The sequence below is a fragment of the Gopherus evgoodei genome, unplaced genomic scaffold, assembly GCF_007399415.2.
Source record: "Gopherus evgoodei ecotype Sinaloan lineage unplaced genomic scaffold, rGopEvg1_v1.p scaffold_63_arrow_ctg1, whole genome shotgun sequence".
NCBI lineage: Eukaryota > Metazoa > Chordata > Testudines > Testudinidae > Gopherus > Gopherus evgoodei.
This window is the reverse complement of record NW_022060084.1, coordinates 138,762-154,366: the sequence shown is the minus strand read 5'-3', so window position 1 is coordinate 154,366 and position 15,605 is coordinate 138,762. Positions and strand designations below refer to the sequence as shown.

Below are 15,605 nucleotides of genomic sequence, written 5' to 3'. Positions count from 1 at the left end.
GGCCTACTCCTGTCATGGTAAAAGCCAAGAGCTCTTTAAACATCAAGTGTCTGGTGGTTCACTTCTCTGTAAGAGTGAGGCTCAGGGTAAATATTGGTAGATTAAAATCCTGCTTAACTTGCAATTCAGAAAAGACTTAGGGACTGAGTTACCTTATTTTGGTACAACACTGTATTCGGTGGGCCCACCATCAAGGTTCCAAGCTCTTACGTTCCTGGCCAAAGTAATGGTTATGAGGAATAAGGTCTTAAGGGCCAAATGAAGGAGGGAACAACTCCCCACAGGTTCAAATGGAACATTGATAACTAGAGTGAGGTCCCATGCTGATGTTAGTTCCTGGATAGGAGAGAAGAGGTTGAATAGGTTCTTGATACATTTGGCAGTGCAGAACCTTTTTATGGGAAGATGGTCCTTGCCTACCACAACGCACAGGAATTGCTTGTGTGAGGGATGAATGGTGACATGGAAACAGGAATCCTGAAGGTTCAAGGAATAAAGCCTCCCAGACAGAGGGAATTATTGTTCCTAGGGTCATATTCTGAATGATCAGGAGCTGATGGAGGTGTTTTAAGTCCTGAGGTCCAAAATTGGTCTGCTCCCCCGACCCCTCATGGGGTACCTTCTGAACAAGAAAATATCAAGAAGAGAATACTATCCTGATGAAACAGAATCTTCTCACAATTAAGTCTGATGGGACATGTTCAATCTCCCCCAGAGCCAGGAGGAATTTTACCTCCTGCCTTAAGAACTCTTTGTGAGAAGGGTCCCTAAACAGGAATGGGGTGGACTGGATGGAGAAGCCCGTGAAAACTGCTTCTAGGATCCATCTGTCCAAAGTGATGAGCTCCCAGGAAGATTGGTAATAGGAGACAGAATCCCCATAAGGGTGGGAGGGGAATAAGTGCAATGTAAGATCCACAGCAAGAAGTAGTTTACCACTATCAACCAATGGATCAAAACAGACATTGAAGATTATCACTGGCTGGGAGGTTGCGGAAGGGGAAACCCCTTAGGGAATTTGGTTTTCTTCTGTGTGCGCAAGAGCAGGGGATGTTCACCCATTCTCATAGGTTGGTAGTGGACTGGGCAAAAATATTGAGTTCTCTGTAACCTGATGTATTTTCTTTAGTTGCAGGTATACAGCTGCCTAGAGAACTTAGTGTCACCCAGTAGTTCTTCAGAGAATGGAGGGACCCGTCCAGGTTGTCACTCAACAACGTGAGGGCCTTCAAAATGAAGGTCCTCTATAGTATTTTGTATCTCCCAGGGGAGGCCTGAAAACCACAGCTAGGAAGGTTGGCACAGGACTACTGCCATAACCATAGACCGTTATATGCAACTGACAATTGTACAAACCCTGGAGAGATGCCTTGGCAGCTGTTTGATCCTCTGCAGTGAGGGCCTGAAATTGTTCTCTCTGCTTCTGAGGCATATATTCAGTAAGATGAACATTTTTAATAAACTGAAGTCACATTTAGCCATCAGGATTTGATAACAAGCCACTCTGAACTACCAGGAGACCAACAAGCTATTCTTATGACCCAGCAGATCCAATCATTTTAGATCCTTGTCCAATGGTGTTGAACAGGATTAATGTAGTCTGTTCCATTCATTAAAAGGTCCTGACCACCAGAGAGCTGAGAGAATAAATGCTGAGCCTCTTGGAGGGATATATTACTTTTTGTAGACTCATCTATACAGAAGTGCAACAGTGGATGGAGTTCACTACTTCTGTAGCAATAAGGACTTTGTCTTTGACTCTCAAAATGAAGGCTGAGTCAGATGTCAGTGTCAGAAGCTCTCTAGATGACTTCTAGGTATGCTACTGTGGTCACAGTACTGCAGGAAAGGGAGCCTCAGCAATATATGTTTGGACATGAGGTCTCTTCAAACCCAGATCAAGGAAGTGACTTTCTCTTTTTTTTCTGATTCTGGAGAATGGGGTCTTTCCTTGGGAAATCTAGCGCCTTTGGTTACTGCCGAAGGAGAGCTGGTCAATGGAACCAATATATTTGGGGATAACTCACCGCCTAGGTCTCAAAAAGCACTACAGAAATAGGAACGTATGTTTTTCCTACCTCAATTTTTTAGATCTGTTTTTAAATCTTAAGTAGACTTTACATTTAGAGGGAATGTGGATTTCTCTCAAGCAGCAGAGAGGCAGGTTGAATCTCCATCACTCCAAGGGAAGGACTTGTGGCACACATGGAAAGGTTTGAAGTCCAGGGTCTACAGCCTAACCCACACTTGGGGTTGTGGATGAGGCCGGGAGGTGAGGGCGGAGGTGAGGGAGAGAACAGGGACCCAGAGGAAAGAAGGAATGACCCCTCTCAAAGCATGAACTTGTGCTAACAGGAAAAAAAACAGTAAGGAGAAACTAAAATGAGAAAGGCAGAAGAAAGCAAAGGGCAGCCAGCTGCATAGTTCAACTGCTGGGCACGGACTGCTCTGTTGAAGACACTGGCAGTTTATTGGGGTATGAAGGTGAAGAGGGCATAGGTGCGGACACCACTGACAAACATCGCTGATCAAGAGTGCACGAGCAGGTAGCGTATCCTGATGTAGAGCACCCACAGGGACATTACTCAAAGAAGAATGTGTGTGTGTGTGTGTGTGTGTGTGTGTGTGTGTGTGTGTGTGTGTGTGTGTGTTATTTCCATGAGTGAAGTGTCAACACACTCTGCCATGCAACATCACATGCTACAACTACTTTTCATGAACAATACCCTAAAAATTCAACATGTACAGTGAATGAACATCCTCAGACTTTCTCCCACATGAGTTCTTGCTGACTATAGGCCAGTGATTGCTAGACAACTATAGAAATGTTTTATTTCTGCAGCTTAATAGCTATCCTCCTTGCCAATCGCAAAGTCTTCCTACCATAGGAGTCAAGTGGCTAAACATGCACAAATCTATACTTAAGTTATTTTTCATTGTACATGCATGGACTTTTGTTGTCATTTCATTGCATGAACACAACACACAGTCGCAATACACACGAGTTTGTCATCTCCCCAGCCAAACAAGGATTCATTAATCTTGTTGTGTACAGATTTGTCCATCTACTTCCAGGTTATTAAGATCACTCAGCATGTGTTATTACTAGTACTGAGTATATAATTTAGCCCCTTTACCTTAAAATTCAGTGGACAAAACGCAAAAATACAGCTATTCTGCACCAGTTCAATTCAAACACATTAATAAGAATTTAAACTGGATTTGAAATCAACTTCAACTGAATTTTTTTCTGGGACAAAGAGAGATTCTAACTTTGCCTTCCCCAAATGAAATTACATTTTTCAGAAGCAAGTACAATACCCCACGCATGACAGGGCTCTCCAGCCTTGCATAATAGTGGTCTGACCCTCTGCACTGCAGCCCAGTATCCTGCCAATAAATTGCAACCTCAACTTTTTAAACTCGGCATTCTTATAATGATTAAGTTTCTGCCAAAGAGTTTATTACAAGAAATTTGTATACAATTTAATCTACAATTTCTTGAAATTAAGTTCTCTGCTTTTACAAATCATGTTAGACTTGTCTGTACCACATGAGGAATGAAATTGAATCTGGGAATTGGTTTAAGTGTTTTGAAAGCCACTTTAGTGAGAAGGTTAACATATCTTGTAAAACCAGATTAGTTATTTGTCCTTATTACTTTTAACCTGCACCATAACATGTTGGAGAGGATAGGAGGGTTTTTTTTTAATCCAATTGGTTTAAATGTGATCCAGTTGAGATGACTTCATTATACTTGGATAGCATATTTTGTTTTGTGTTTACTAGGTTTCATTCAAGAAACTTTGGTTATATGTTTATTATTCTTAACTACACATTTCAAATACAATTTTTAAAAGCTTTGTCTACAACAGGCAGCTTTTAGCAACATTCCTGTGCCGCTACAGCTGTGCTGCTAAAAGTCGTGCAATGAGCGACTCCTGCCGACAAAGCACTGTTCACACTGGCGCTTTTCATTGGTAAAACTTCTGCTGTTTGGTGTGTGTGTGTGTGCGCGCACGCAACACTGATAAAAGACAAAAGTTTTGCCAATGAAGTTCCAGTGTAGACAACGCTAAAACTATTAGTCTTTTTTCTTCTAACTGATCCAGGAAGCAACTTGAGGCTACAAGGTGATACCACAGCTGATCTTTAATGCTTCTTATAGCACTATTACTATCAGTGATTTTCATAGCACTATTACTGTTGTCATAAACAGATAGCTAAGGGTTAATGTTCTTTTACTTGTAAAGGGGTAACACCAGTAACCTGAAACACCTGACCAGAGGAGCAATCAGGAAACAAGACTTTTTCAAATCTGGGTGGAGGGAAGTTTTGGGTGTGAGTTCTTTGTCTTGTGTCTGTGCCCTCTCGACTCTGAGAGTGATTTTTCTATCTCCAGGTTTTCTAATCTTCTGTTTCCAAGTTGTAAGTACAAGGATAGTGAGACAATAGGTTTATATTGTTTTTTTGTATTTATATGTGTGTAGTTGCTGGAATGTTTTAAATTGTATTCTTTTTGGATAAGGCTGTTTATTCATTTTTCTCTTAAGCAATTGACCCTGTATATTGTCACCTTGATACAGAGCCTATTTTAATGTCTTTTTCTTTCTTTTAATATAAAACTTTCTTTTTAAGACCTGTTTGAGTTTTTCTTTAGTGGGGACTCCAGGGAATTGAGTCTGCAGCTCACCAGGGAATTGGTGGGTGGAAGAAGTCAAGGAGAAAATCTCTTTGTGTTAGATTTACTAAGCCTGACTTTGCATACCCTCTGGGTGAGGGGGAAGAGAGATTAGATCTCTCGGTACTTGTGTTTCCAGGACTGGAAACAGGGAATCTCCTAGGGTCGTCCAGGGAGGGGAGCCTGGGAGGAAGTAACAAGGAAACAAGGGGAGGGGGTTATTTCCCTTTGTTGTAAGACTCAAGGCATCTGAGTCTGGGGATCCCCTAGGGAAGGTTTTGGGGGACCACAGTGAGCTAGGCACTGTATAATTCCTAGCTGGCGGCAGCAATTACCAGGTCCAAGCTGGTAACTAAGCTTGGAGGTTTTCATGCCAACACCCATATTTTGGACGCTAAGGTACAGATCTGGGAAGAAATGTTATGACAATTGTGCATTACATACACTTAAACACTCACACAAGTTATTTTCTTTGTTTCAGACAGACGGACCAAGTGAAGTTGAAGTAAAAGAGAAGTTTTTGGCCATATATTTGCTTCGAAGGTGGTTCCCTCCAAGGGAACGTACTTAACATGCAAGACTACAGATGGCAGGCAGCAGGACTCTCCGTAAAGGCATCCAATTCATATTGGAGTCATGAAATACTGCTTTTATTACACAACAGGAAGCCATACAGAGATACCAGATATCAACACGGGTTGACTTAAGTTTTGAATCACGAGGCAAGCCATCTCATGCAGCTTATTTGGAAGCAGATACAGTGGCTTACTCTTCATTAGGGCATGGTAAATTTGATGATTGAAATGAGACTTCAAGTGTTTTCCATCCCCATTTTCAATGTAATATCAATTCTACATAATTTTCTTCAAATAATATCCAGGTTTTTTGCGTCTTTACTTTACACATGTCCCCAGCTCACATGGAGGAGGAAGGCTGAACAACAGGTCTTTGCAATGTTTTACACTAAGCCCAAGAAACTCAATATCACAATCACCTGTCAAAGAAGTTATTCCATTTATAAAAATAAGTGGATTATTCCTAAAGCATTGGTAACTGCTCAGACTTCAGAGTAATAATCATTCTTCATTTGTACTTTCCCACCCCAATTGCTACTGCTCCTTAGAAGCCATCTACTATATAAGACCAATATTTTTCTTTACAACATCCACATCTCAATCCATACGTCTGATGCATCAGTATGGGACATATTTCAACAGCATTCATTTCTAACTACACAGAATGTGCATTAGTCATGTATTGAAACCAGACAAGTTAGTAGCAGTCAAAGGGCCTTGTTTCCACTATGTCGTAAGCCAGTAACACCCTTCAAAACTCTCCTTTATTAAAATACTGATTGTTTATTTAAATGGAAAAATTCATCTTTCGTTTTCATGAACACTCACCTGGTCCATGTAAAGTCTGTGGGTGGTGGATTTGCGTTAGCATTACACCGGAGCCAAACACGCTCTCTTCCAAAGAACCAGTTTCCATCATACCCAGTTATTGAAACTTCAGGGGCATCTATAAAATATGAGTCATTTCACATTCCAATATTCAAAGTACATTACTAAAAAGGAGACGCGCATTGCTTAGAATGATATGTCTACATGTTTTATATAACTAACAGTATGACAATGTTTAATCTCCAATGAGCAATGGTAGTCCTACCTGGAAAGCCTAGGAAATTACAAGTATACATGGGTAGTTGGCTTCAGAGGCTTAACATAAAGCAAATCAGTGGGCCCCATACGTTTTTAGTTTGTCTTTACATCAACAATGTCAATTTTTAGCATAATGCAGTGCTAACTTCAATAGTTCAAATATACCAAATTCTGTGAATTTTAAAAAAAATCATATTACACAGTGGTAAATGACGAATTGCACATACGACATGGGTAACTTCTGGCTAATGATTTATACTGTAGTAGGTATCTGCACTGTGCCTGCTGTGACAGGATCAGGCCAGAGGGCTACAGGACAGTGATAAAAGGCAGATATATTAAGCCCAGGTTAAGTAGTTCCCTTTTCCCTGGGTAAGGTAACAGGGAAGGTCCCAGAACAATCAGGAGCTTTCTGGAAACAATTGAGGCAAACAAGCTGATTAGAACACCTGCAGCCAGTCAAGAAGCTGCTAGAATCAATTAAGGCAGGCTAATCAGAGCACCTGAGTTTAAAAAGGAGCTCACTTCAGTTCGTGGTGTGCGTGTGTGGAACTGGGAGCAAGAGGTACAAGGAGCTGAGAGTGAGAGGGTGTGCTACTGGAAGACTGAGGAGTACAAGTGTTACCAGACACCAGGAGGAAGGTCCTGTGGTGAGGATAAAGAAGTTGTTTGGAGGAGGCCATGGGGAAGTAGCCCAGGGAGTTGTAGCTGTCATACAGCTGTTACAGGAGGCACTATAGACAGCTGCAATCCACAGGGCCCTGGGCTGGAACCCAGAGTAGAGGGCGGGCCCGGGTTCCCCCCAAACCTTCCAACTCCTGATCAGACACAGGAGGAGTTGACCCAGACTCTGGGTTCCACCAGAAGGGAAGATCTCTGAGGTGAGCAAATCAGCCAATAAGTGCAGGACCCACCGAGGTAGAGGAGGAGCTTTGTCACACTATGCTAATACTACTAGTCCAACCAACAAGGAACTTTAGTGTATTCTGCATTTAATTTTGTTTTATTTCTTTTCAAAGGACTCAAGAAGCAACTAATAGTGATCGTGGCTCCCTATCTGAACCCCATCTTCCCAACTTCTTTCAACCACTCAGTCTTGCCCACAGAATCTCACACTAACCAAGCTGTAGAAAATGTCTGTTTTAAACACACACTTATTGGAAGGCTTCAACTGGGATACTTGAGGCAAATTCACAGTATTCTACAACACAATGTAAACACTGAAATATAATTGACACGCCAACTGAAAGGGTCTGCTACAGTAAAAAGTAAAGGTATAGCCCACTTAAGTAATATGAGGTCAGAATTCAGAGCAGGATAGTTGCGCTCAGTCCAGGACAGCAGGCTCAACTACTTCCTCCAAATGCAGGTGGCATGAAGGTTGAAAAGGAGAGCAAGGCTTGAAATCTCTCTCTCTTCCCCCTGAAGCTACATCTTCCCAACGCTTATATAGTTTAGCGTTACTATTAATTTACGTTGGAGGCATATTATGGATATTGGTTGTTGCTACTGGGGTAGGCCAGAAAGGTTACATTATAGAGACTGGCAATTTCCTATTAGGCCGGTCTCTCTTCAGCTATTGTCATCAATAATGTAAGGATGCAGCTTTTTTCTCTCCAGACTGTGCACTAATGCAAATGACATGTAGGGAGTAGCAGTTTAAAAACTGGTAGTCTTCCTCAACAGGACTGCCTTAATATTCAGTTAATCTGCAGTTTATATTTACACATAAAAAAACCACCTTATGATAACGTCCTTCCTTATTCGCGTATCAGGGCACAGGGCCTGGATGGAGTATTAACAGTTCTCACAACTTGCTTCTTATTCTTATATTTTATTTATGACAACTCCGGTACAATACTCTACTCAGTTCAAGTGCAAAGATTCAGAACTCAGTTGCAGACTCTTAGTATACATTGAAACAAAGCACTAAGCAGAACTGCTTCTCTATTCATGCTCAACACAATTTTAAAGACCACTAGGCAAGTTCTCATGAGTATGAAGTCCCGTATCTTTTTGTAATTTGTTTTGGAAGGTGTTAACGTTTCTTTGTTTCTAACTAATACTGGGGAAAAGATGTGTAACATAGTCTAAAGTTCTTTTGAAATTCAATCACAGACATTAAAACCAGCCAATCCTCCAATACAGACTGTTCTAAAATTGTCAAAAGTTCATTGATTGAATAGAACATACTTGCCTTTCAAAAATGTTCTTTACAATTCTTACAAGTTGTTAATAGTGTGTTTACTTGATAGGATACTGTAAGGCTATGTTAAAGGAGGTTGTGTATTACTTGGAATAAGTCATAATTTTAGTCTTTTAATACCATTTCAAATGTTTCCTGATTCCATGTTAAAAATTTTACTATCAATGGCACTCTCAGACCGTACGTTTATTTATTATGGTATTTCCCCAAGATGACTGAAGGCAAAAAATCAAGAATTATACTAGAGTCTCAACATCATTCCCATCCCGAATGCACCAGATCAATTGCCAGTGGTAACCATAAAAAAAAACCAGTTGTTTAAATTTACTGAAAATTCTCTTTTGGTCATGTGTTTATGCCACCAACTAGTAACTGGTGGTAAATATTTAATTCTTTGATAGAGCAGATTACAGCAAGGGGTCTGATGTTCAGTAAAGAGTGAAAGTATTTTTAAAATATTTTTACTACTCAGTTGCTTTTCTGAAGTAGTAATTAAGTTACTCTAACCCATCAATATTTTCTATTCTGAGATCTACATCCTACACTTCCTTTCCCGCCTCTCCTGCACACCCATTAGTGTGTTATAGTTTGTGTTTGAAAATCGATGCCTAAAGCTAACATTTTGAATCCTTAGGAACCCAAATTTTTCTGGACTTTTGAAAATTCTTGTCATATATTTGATAGCCCAACTTCAGGCATCCATTTTCGGTTACGTGGACTGAAGTTTGTAACAGTACATTGAAATGACCAACATAGCATACAATGTAAGGTTATAAGAAATTCAGCTTCTTTATGGCAAGTTACAAGTTACTCTTCAAAGGGGAGAAACTGACTGAAATTTATTTTGGGGTCAACTCTTGTCAAAGTCAGCAGGCCATCAGAGCACTGCATTATTAGTGGTCAATCTAGGGAGATATGCTAAGGCCATGTCTCAAACTGCAGTTTGCACTATCGGAGTGTGAAAAGAACTGCATGCCAAGTGCTGTACTTCTACTCCCCTGCATGGATGCCGTGGGTGTGAATGAAGAGATTCCTAAATTCACACTAATGTAGTCCTGTTCTAAGAACCTCCTAGTTCACACCCACAGTATCCACATGGGGCAGCTGCAGCTCAGCACTTGCTGTGCAATGATATTCACACCCTCACAATCCAAACGGCAAGGCATTGTAAACAAGCCCTACATTTGTTTGGGCTTTTGTCTGTGACCATCAAGACAGAGTTTTTCAAGCAGCCAGAAGTTCACAAGCAAAGGGCTAGAAAGAGGTCTTTTCTTGTTGTATTTGTTAATGAACTGAAATTGAAGTAGTACATGTGCAACGCTTTTTACTTGTGATATGCTAACAATAGTAAAGATGTCCAGTATCAGAGGGGCAGCCGTGTTAGTCTGGATCTGTAAAAAAGCAGCAAAGGGTCCTGTGCCACCTTATAGACTAACAGACATTTTGGAGCACGAGCTTTTGTGGGTGAATACCCACTTCATCGGATGCATGACGTAGGATGCAAAGATGCAGAATCCAAAACAATCTGGTCATACACAGAAATTTATTTGCTGCAATAAAGACACAAATTTATAATTGGAGATATACTTATATCCTAGAACTGGAAGGACCTTGAAAGGTCATTGAGTCCAGCCCCCTGCCTTCATTAGCAGGACCAAGTACTGATTTTTGCCCCAGATCCCTAACTGGCCCCCCTCAAAGATTGAAATCACAATGCTGGATTTAACAGGCCAATGCTCAAACCACTGAGCTATCCCTCCTCCCCAACACTGCTAACAGATGAAAGCTCTGCAAATTTCTACAACTGAGATGGATGGTGCAGTTACGAAATTATAAATATTATTATTACAAGGTAGACCTTAGGGTCAAATAAGGAGGGGGGCTTGGTAATTTATCATCTTCTGTCACTTGTTTCTTTTAGGGACATCAAGTTTAACAAACCAAAAAAAAATCTCTATTAAAAAAGAAAACAAACTTCCAAGTGGAGGGATTCTCAAATTATCCACGCTTTCTCTAACACTCTCAGTAGTGTAGTGAGTGATCTGGTTAAGCACAGTTACTCCATAATATTTTTCATCATTGAAGTTCTTTGAGGATATCATGACTTGTATTATTCCAAATGTGACAGAAATGGCAACCACCATTCCACGTATTTTTAAATACCTCAATTCTTGTTGAATTTTGCTTATAATAAGGAATTGAATTTTCAGCTTCAACATCTGAGTATTAGTCACATCTGTTAAAAAAAATAAGGGCCCATGAAGAAACATAGGAGGAATATAAATGGGTAATTAAACCAAGTTAATGAAAATGTAAGTGGCAATGTGTTTTGGGAAGCAGGGAACTGACTGTGTCTCAGGAGACCTGGGTTCTACTCCCAGCTCAGGCAGTGGCCTGCTGCAAATCCTTGATCAACTCACTTCACCTCTCCGTAGCTCTGTAAAAGCAACAGTTAACTTGTTGTATACTTACATAGTATGTCCAATGTGTAAGGATATCTCAGCTCCTTTTCCAAAGCCGGATGCCTCACAACACAAGTTATGTGTCTTCCTGTGGCAAATTTGGTGGGTATGACTTTGTACCGAGCAACAACTGTCACGGTTTCATTTGGAAATAAAGTAGAAAAGGATTCCACTTCTCCAAAACCTCCTTCCCACTCAATATCTGCACCAGGTTTTCCAGTGGCTGCTGTACAAATGGCTGCTATTTTTTTATTTTCACCATCTATTAAAGAGTTTGGTCCCTTTGTTAGGCTCACAGTCGGTTCAACTAACGAAATAAAAAAAAGTACATTTTCAGTCAAGGCAGAAAAGTTGCATTAACCTCCCTTCAATTCCTGTATATAAAAGGACAAGTGCAGAGTCCTGCACTTAAGACGAAAGAATCCCACACACTGTTACAGACTAGGGACCGAATGGCTAGGCGGGAGTTCTGCAGAAAAGGACCTAGAGGTTGTCATAAACAGATAGCTAAGGGTTAATGTCTCTTTCACCTGGAAATAAGTATCTGAAGCACCTGACCAGAGGACCAATCAGGAAACAGGATTATTTCAAATCTGGGTGGAGGGAAGTTTGTGTGTGAGTCCTTTGTTCTGGTCTTCTGTCTGTCTCTCTCTCAGCTATGAGAAGTGATTTCTATTTCCTGCTTTCTAATCTTCTGTTTCCCAGTTGTAAGTACAAAAGATCAGATAGTGATTTATATGTTTTTTTTGTATTTCCATGTCTATAGTTGCTGGAGTACTTTGAATTGTATTCTTTTTTAATAAGGCTGTTTATTCAATATTCTTTTAAGCAATTGACCCTGTATTTGTCACCTTAATACAGAGAGACCATTTTTATGTACTTTTTCTTTCTTTTTATATAAAGCTTTCTTTTTAAGACCTGTTAGAGTTTTTCTTTATTGGGGGACTCCAGGGAATTGAGTCTGTGCTCACCAGGGAATTGGTGGGAGGAAGAAGTCAGGGGGAAATCTGTGTGTGTTAGATTTAATAGCCTGACTTTGCATTCCCTCTGGGTGAAGAGGAAAGTGCTTGTGTTTCCAGGACTGGAAATAGAGAGGGTGGACTCCCTCTGTTTAGAGTCACGGAGTTTGCTTCTGTGTATCTCTCCAGGAACACCTGGAGGGGGGAAGGGAAAAGGTTTATTTCCCTTTGTTGTAAGACTCAAGGGATTTGGGTCTTGGGGTCCCCAGGGAAGGTTTTTGTGGGGACCAGATTGCCCCAAAACACTCTAATTTTTTGGGTGGTGGCAGCTTTACCAGGTCCAAGCTGGTAACTAAGCTTGGAGCTTTTCATGCTAACCCCCATATTTTGGATGCTAAGGTCCAAATCTGGGACTAGGTGTATGACAGGGGTTACAGTGGACAGGAAGCTGGATATGAGTCAACAGTGTGTCCTGTTGCCAAGGAGGCTAACGGCATTTTGGGCTGTATAAGTAGGGACACTGCCAGCAGATTGAGGGACGTGATCATTCTCCTCTATTTGACATTGGCGAGGCCTCATCTGGAGTACTGTGTCCAGTTTTGGGCCCCTCACTACAAGAAAGATGTGGAAAAATTGGAAAGAGTCCAGCGGAGGACAACAAAAATGATTAGGCAGCTGGAGCACATGACTTATGAGGAGAGGCTGAGGGAACTGGGATTGTTTAGTCTGCAGAAGAGAAGAATAAGGGGGGATTTGATAGCTGCTTTCAACTACCTGAAAGAGGGTTCCAAAGAGGATGGATCTAGACTGTTCTCAGTGGTACCAGATGATAGAACAAGGAGTAATTGTCTCAAGTTGCAGTGGGGGAGGTTTAGGTTGGATATTAGGAAAAACATTTTCACTAGGAGGGTGGTGAAGCACTGGAATGGGTTACCAAGGAAGGTGATGGAATCTCCTTCCTTAGAGGTTTTTAAGGTCAGCCTTGACAAAGCCCTGGCTGGGATGATTTAGTTGGGGATTGGTCCTGCTTGGACCAGGGGGTTGGACTAGATACCTCCTGAGATCCCTTCCAATCCTGGTATTCTATGATTCATTGATTTTATCCCCAATAACTTACAGTTACTAACTCATTTTCAAGGCAGATTTGTTTATCACAGCAGGTAAAGTTGATGACACAATGGATATTTAAAAGTAATCAGGACAATTGACAGCTCTGACATCCCTGTGCTGCACATTGCCAGGATGGACTGATTTAAAATCAAAGTGATAGAAGTTGAATTGTAATCAGCAAGCAAGAAATCTTGTTTTACTCTAGCTTTGTATGTGTACTTTATTTCCCCACCACCATCACCAAGGTGAGGTTGATGCTCATTCATTGGTAACCATTAGAACATGTGAACTGCAACTAAATACAGCCTTTAGGCTACATTTGGTGGGATTGCTTTTACTAACCAGGAAAAGACACTATATTTTACACGTTTACTTAAACGATTCTGTAATTTAACTTACATGTACTCAGTTTTTTAATAAATACCATAGAAATGCATGATGCACTTATTTACAACTACACATCTCCAGTGTGCTCTTAGAACCCAAATCTTCTTTGTTGTGTATTTCAAGTGCTATCACCTAACTAGTTTCATATATACCAAGGTGGGTTTTTTTTTCCCTTCTGGGTTAGTTTGTTTGTTTCGGTTTTGTTTGTTTGCGGTTAAAGAGAAAGTAGTACTAAAGATTCTTGCTCCACAAGCTGTTAAACAAATCACCCCTTGTTATGTTCTTCAGCCTACTTTCTTTGGTAGTTAACAGTATGACTTGTAGCATTATGCTCTGGCCATAAAACATTCTTTTCTCTTCTCTTCATTTTTTCTTTTTTTTTTAAATTATTATTACATATATATAGTTGTAAACCTAGGACAAATGGCTACAAAGGGAGGGGTAGCAATTAGTCCCTGGGAGGTTAAAAGGCTTCTCTGTATCCACTGAGGAGAGAGAGCCATGGGGAAATAAGATTCAGCTGGAAAAGGAGTTACCAGGGAACTAATTAGGTTCAGCTGGCCCCAACTGCTGGAGAACTTTTTAAACCCTCCTTGCCGTGAAAGCAGAGGGGAGAGTGAGAGAAGCAGAGAAGCTGCCAGCAAGTTAGGTGCAGCAAGGCTCTGAAACCTTCCAGAAAGAAAGGCTGCACTCTGTCCTCAGAAGGGGAGAAACCCAGCACAAAGGACTGACTGAGGGAAGGATTAGCCAGATCCTGTGCGACCTGGAAGGATTTTGCTTTGCCCAAGCCTGTGTTTCCAAGGCTAAAAAGGACTGAGCCTGCTGAGGAGAAGCAGGTACTTTGCCACACCTGGTGTCAGGGGTGGGATGAGATAGTGAGTGAGGCTCTGTGGCAAGCCATCTCAGGGCAAGGTAAATCACAAAAAAAAAAATTTAAAAAATGGAGGACGTAGTGAAGGCATTGATACAGGCCACTGCAGTTCAACAAGAGGCTACCAGAGTACAGGTGGTGGCCCAGCAAGAGTCAGTACATGTCCAACAGGAGACAAACCAATTGCTGATGAACCAGTCAGCCCAAGACGATATAGAGGCATATCTCCTTGCATTCAAGAGGATGGCACTGTAGCAGGCCTGGCCCCAAGACCAGTGGGCAGGCCTCCTGGCTCCACTCCTGTGTGGGGAGACCCAGTAGGCCTACTTCGACATGACCAGAGAAGCAGCTATGGATTACCCCCAGCTGAAGGCGGAAATCCTGGCGAGGGCAGGTGTGACGCCGGCCATAAGTGCCCAGCGCTTCCACGAGTGGAAGTACCAGGATGACAAAGCACCAAGGTCCCAGCTGTTTGACTGGATCCACCTCGCCCGGAAGTGACTCTGCCCGAAGACCCATGGGCCAGAGAAGGTAGTGGAAATCCTGGTATTGGACAGGTACATGAGGGGGTTGCTGCCAGACATACATGGGTGGGTCCGCCAAAATGATCCCTCCTCTTATGATGAACTAGTTGCTCTCATAGAGAGACACTTAACAGCCCAACAACTTTCTTGGACCACTGGAGAAGGAAGGCACCAGAATTGGAGACCAGTCCCTGCACCGAGGCCCCGGTTTGCCTGAGCGCCAGGCCAGACAATGGAGGGGAGGAAGGAGGCGGAAGAGGAGCTGGCAGTCCTGGAGAAACTGGAGGACTGGGGGAGAAAGACTCGGGATAAATCTCAGCAGCCTGAAAAATAAGGGGCTGCCCTGAGCGGGGTACTGATGTTATGCCTGTGGCGAATTGGGGCATATCGCGGCCCAATGCCCAAATCTAGGAAAGTCTATGCAATGTGAACTGGGAGATATAGAGGGACCATGTGATCTAATAAGTCTAGTCGGGGTTGCGATGGTCCCTCATAGATACACTAGGCCCGCTAAGATGAATGGTAGAGAGACTACAGCATTAATAGGCTTAGAAAGTGCAATCACGTTAGTCTCGGGGGAGCTGATCAGGCAGGACCAACTATCCCAGGCCAAACGCTCAGGAATATTCTGTGTGCATGGGGATGTCAACTATTATCCAACCATCCCCGTAAGAACAGAAGTTTTTGGAAACCCCACTAAGTTGACGGTGGGAGTATTTCCAAAACTTCCCTACCCTGTCCTTA

At 41.9% G+C, this 15,605-nt stretch overlaps 1 protein-coding gene across 1 annotated transcript in view; it reads right to left on the bottom strand.

The window, feature by feature from the left end:
* LOC115643582 (nectin-3-like) overlaps window positions 1-15,605 on the bottom strand; it is a 55,522-nt gene that overhangs the window by 16,843 nt on the left and 23,074 nt on the right. The window contains exon 5 of the mRNA XM_030547599.1: window positions 6,085-6,202. Within this exon, the coding sequence (XP_030403459.1) occupies window positions 6,085-6,202 (118 nt within the window). The remainder of the gene's footprint in view (window positions 1-6,084; window positions 6,203-15,605) is intronic.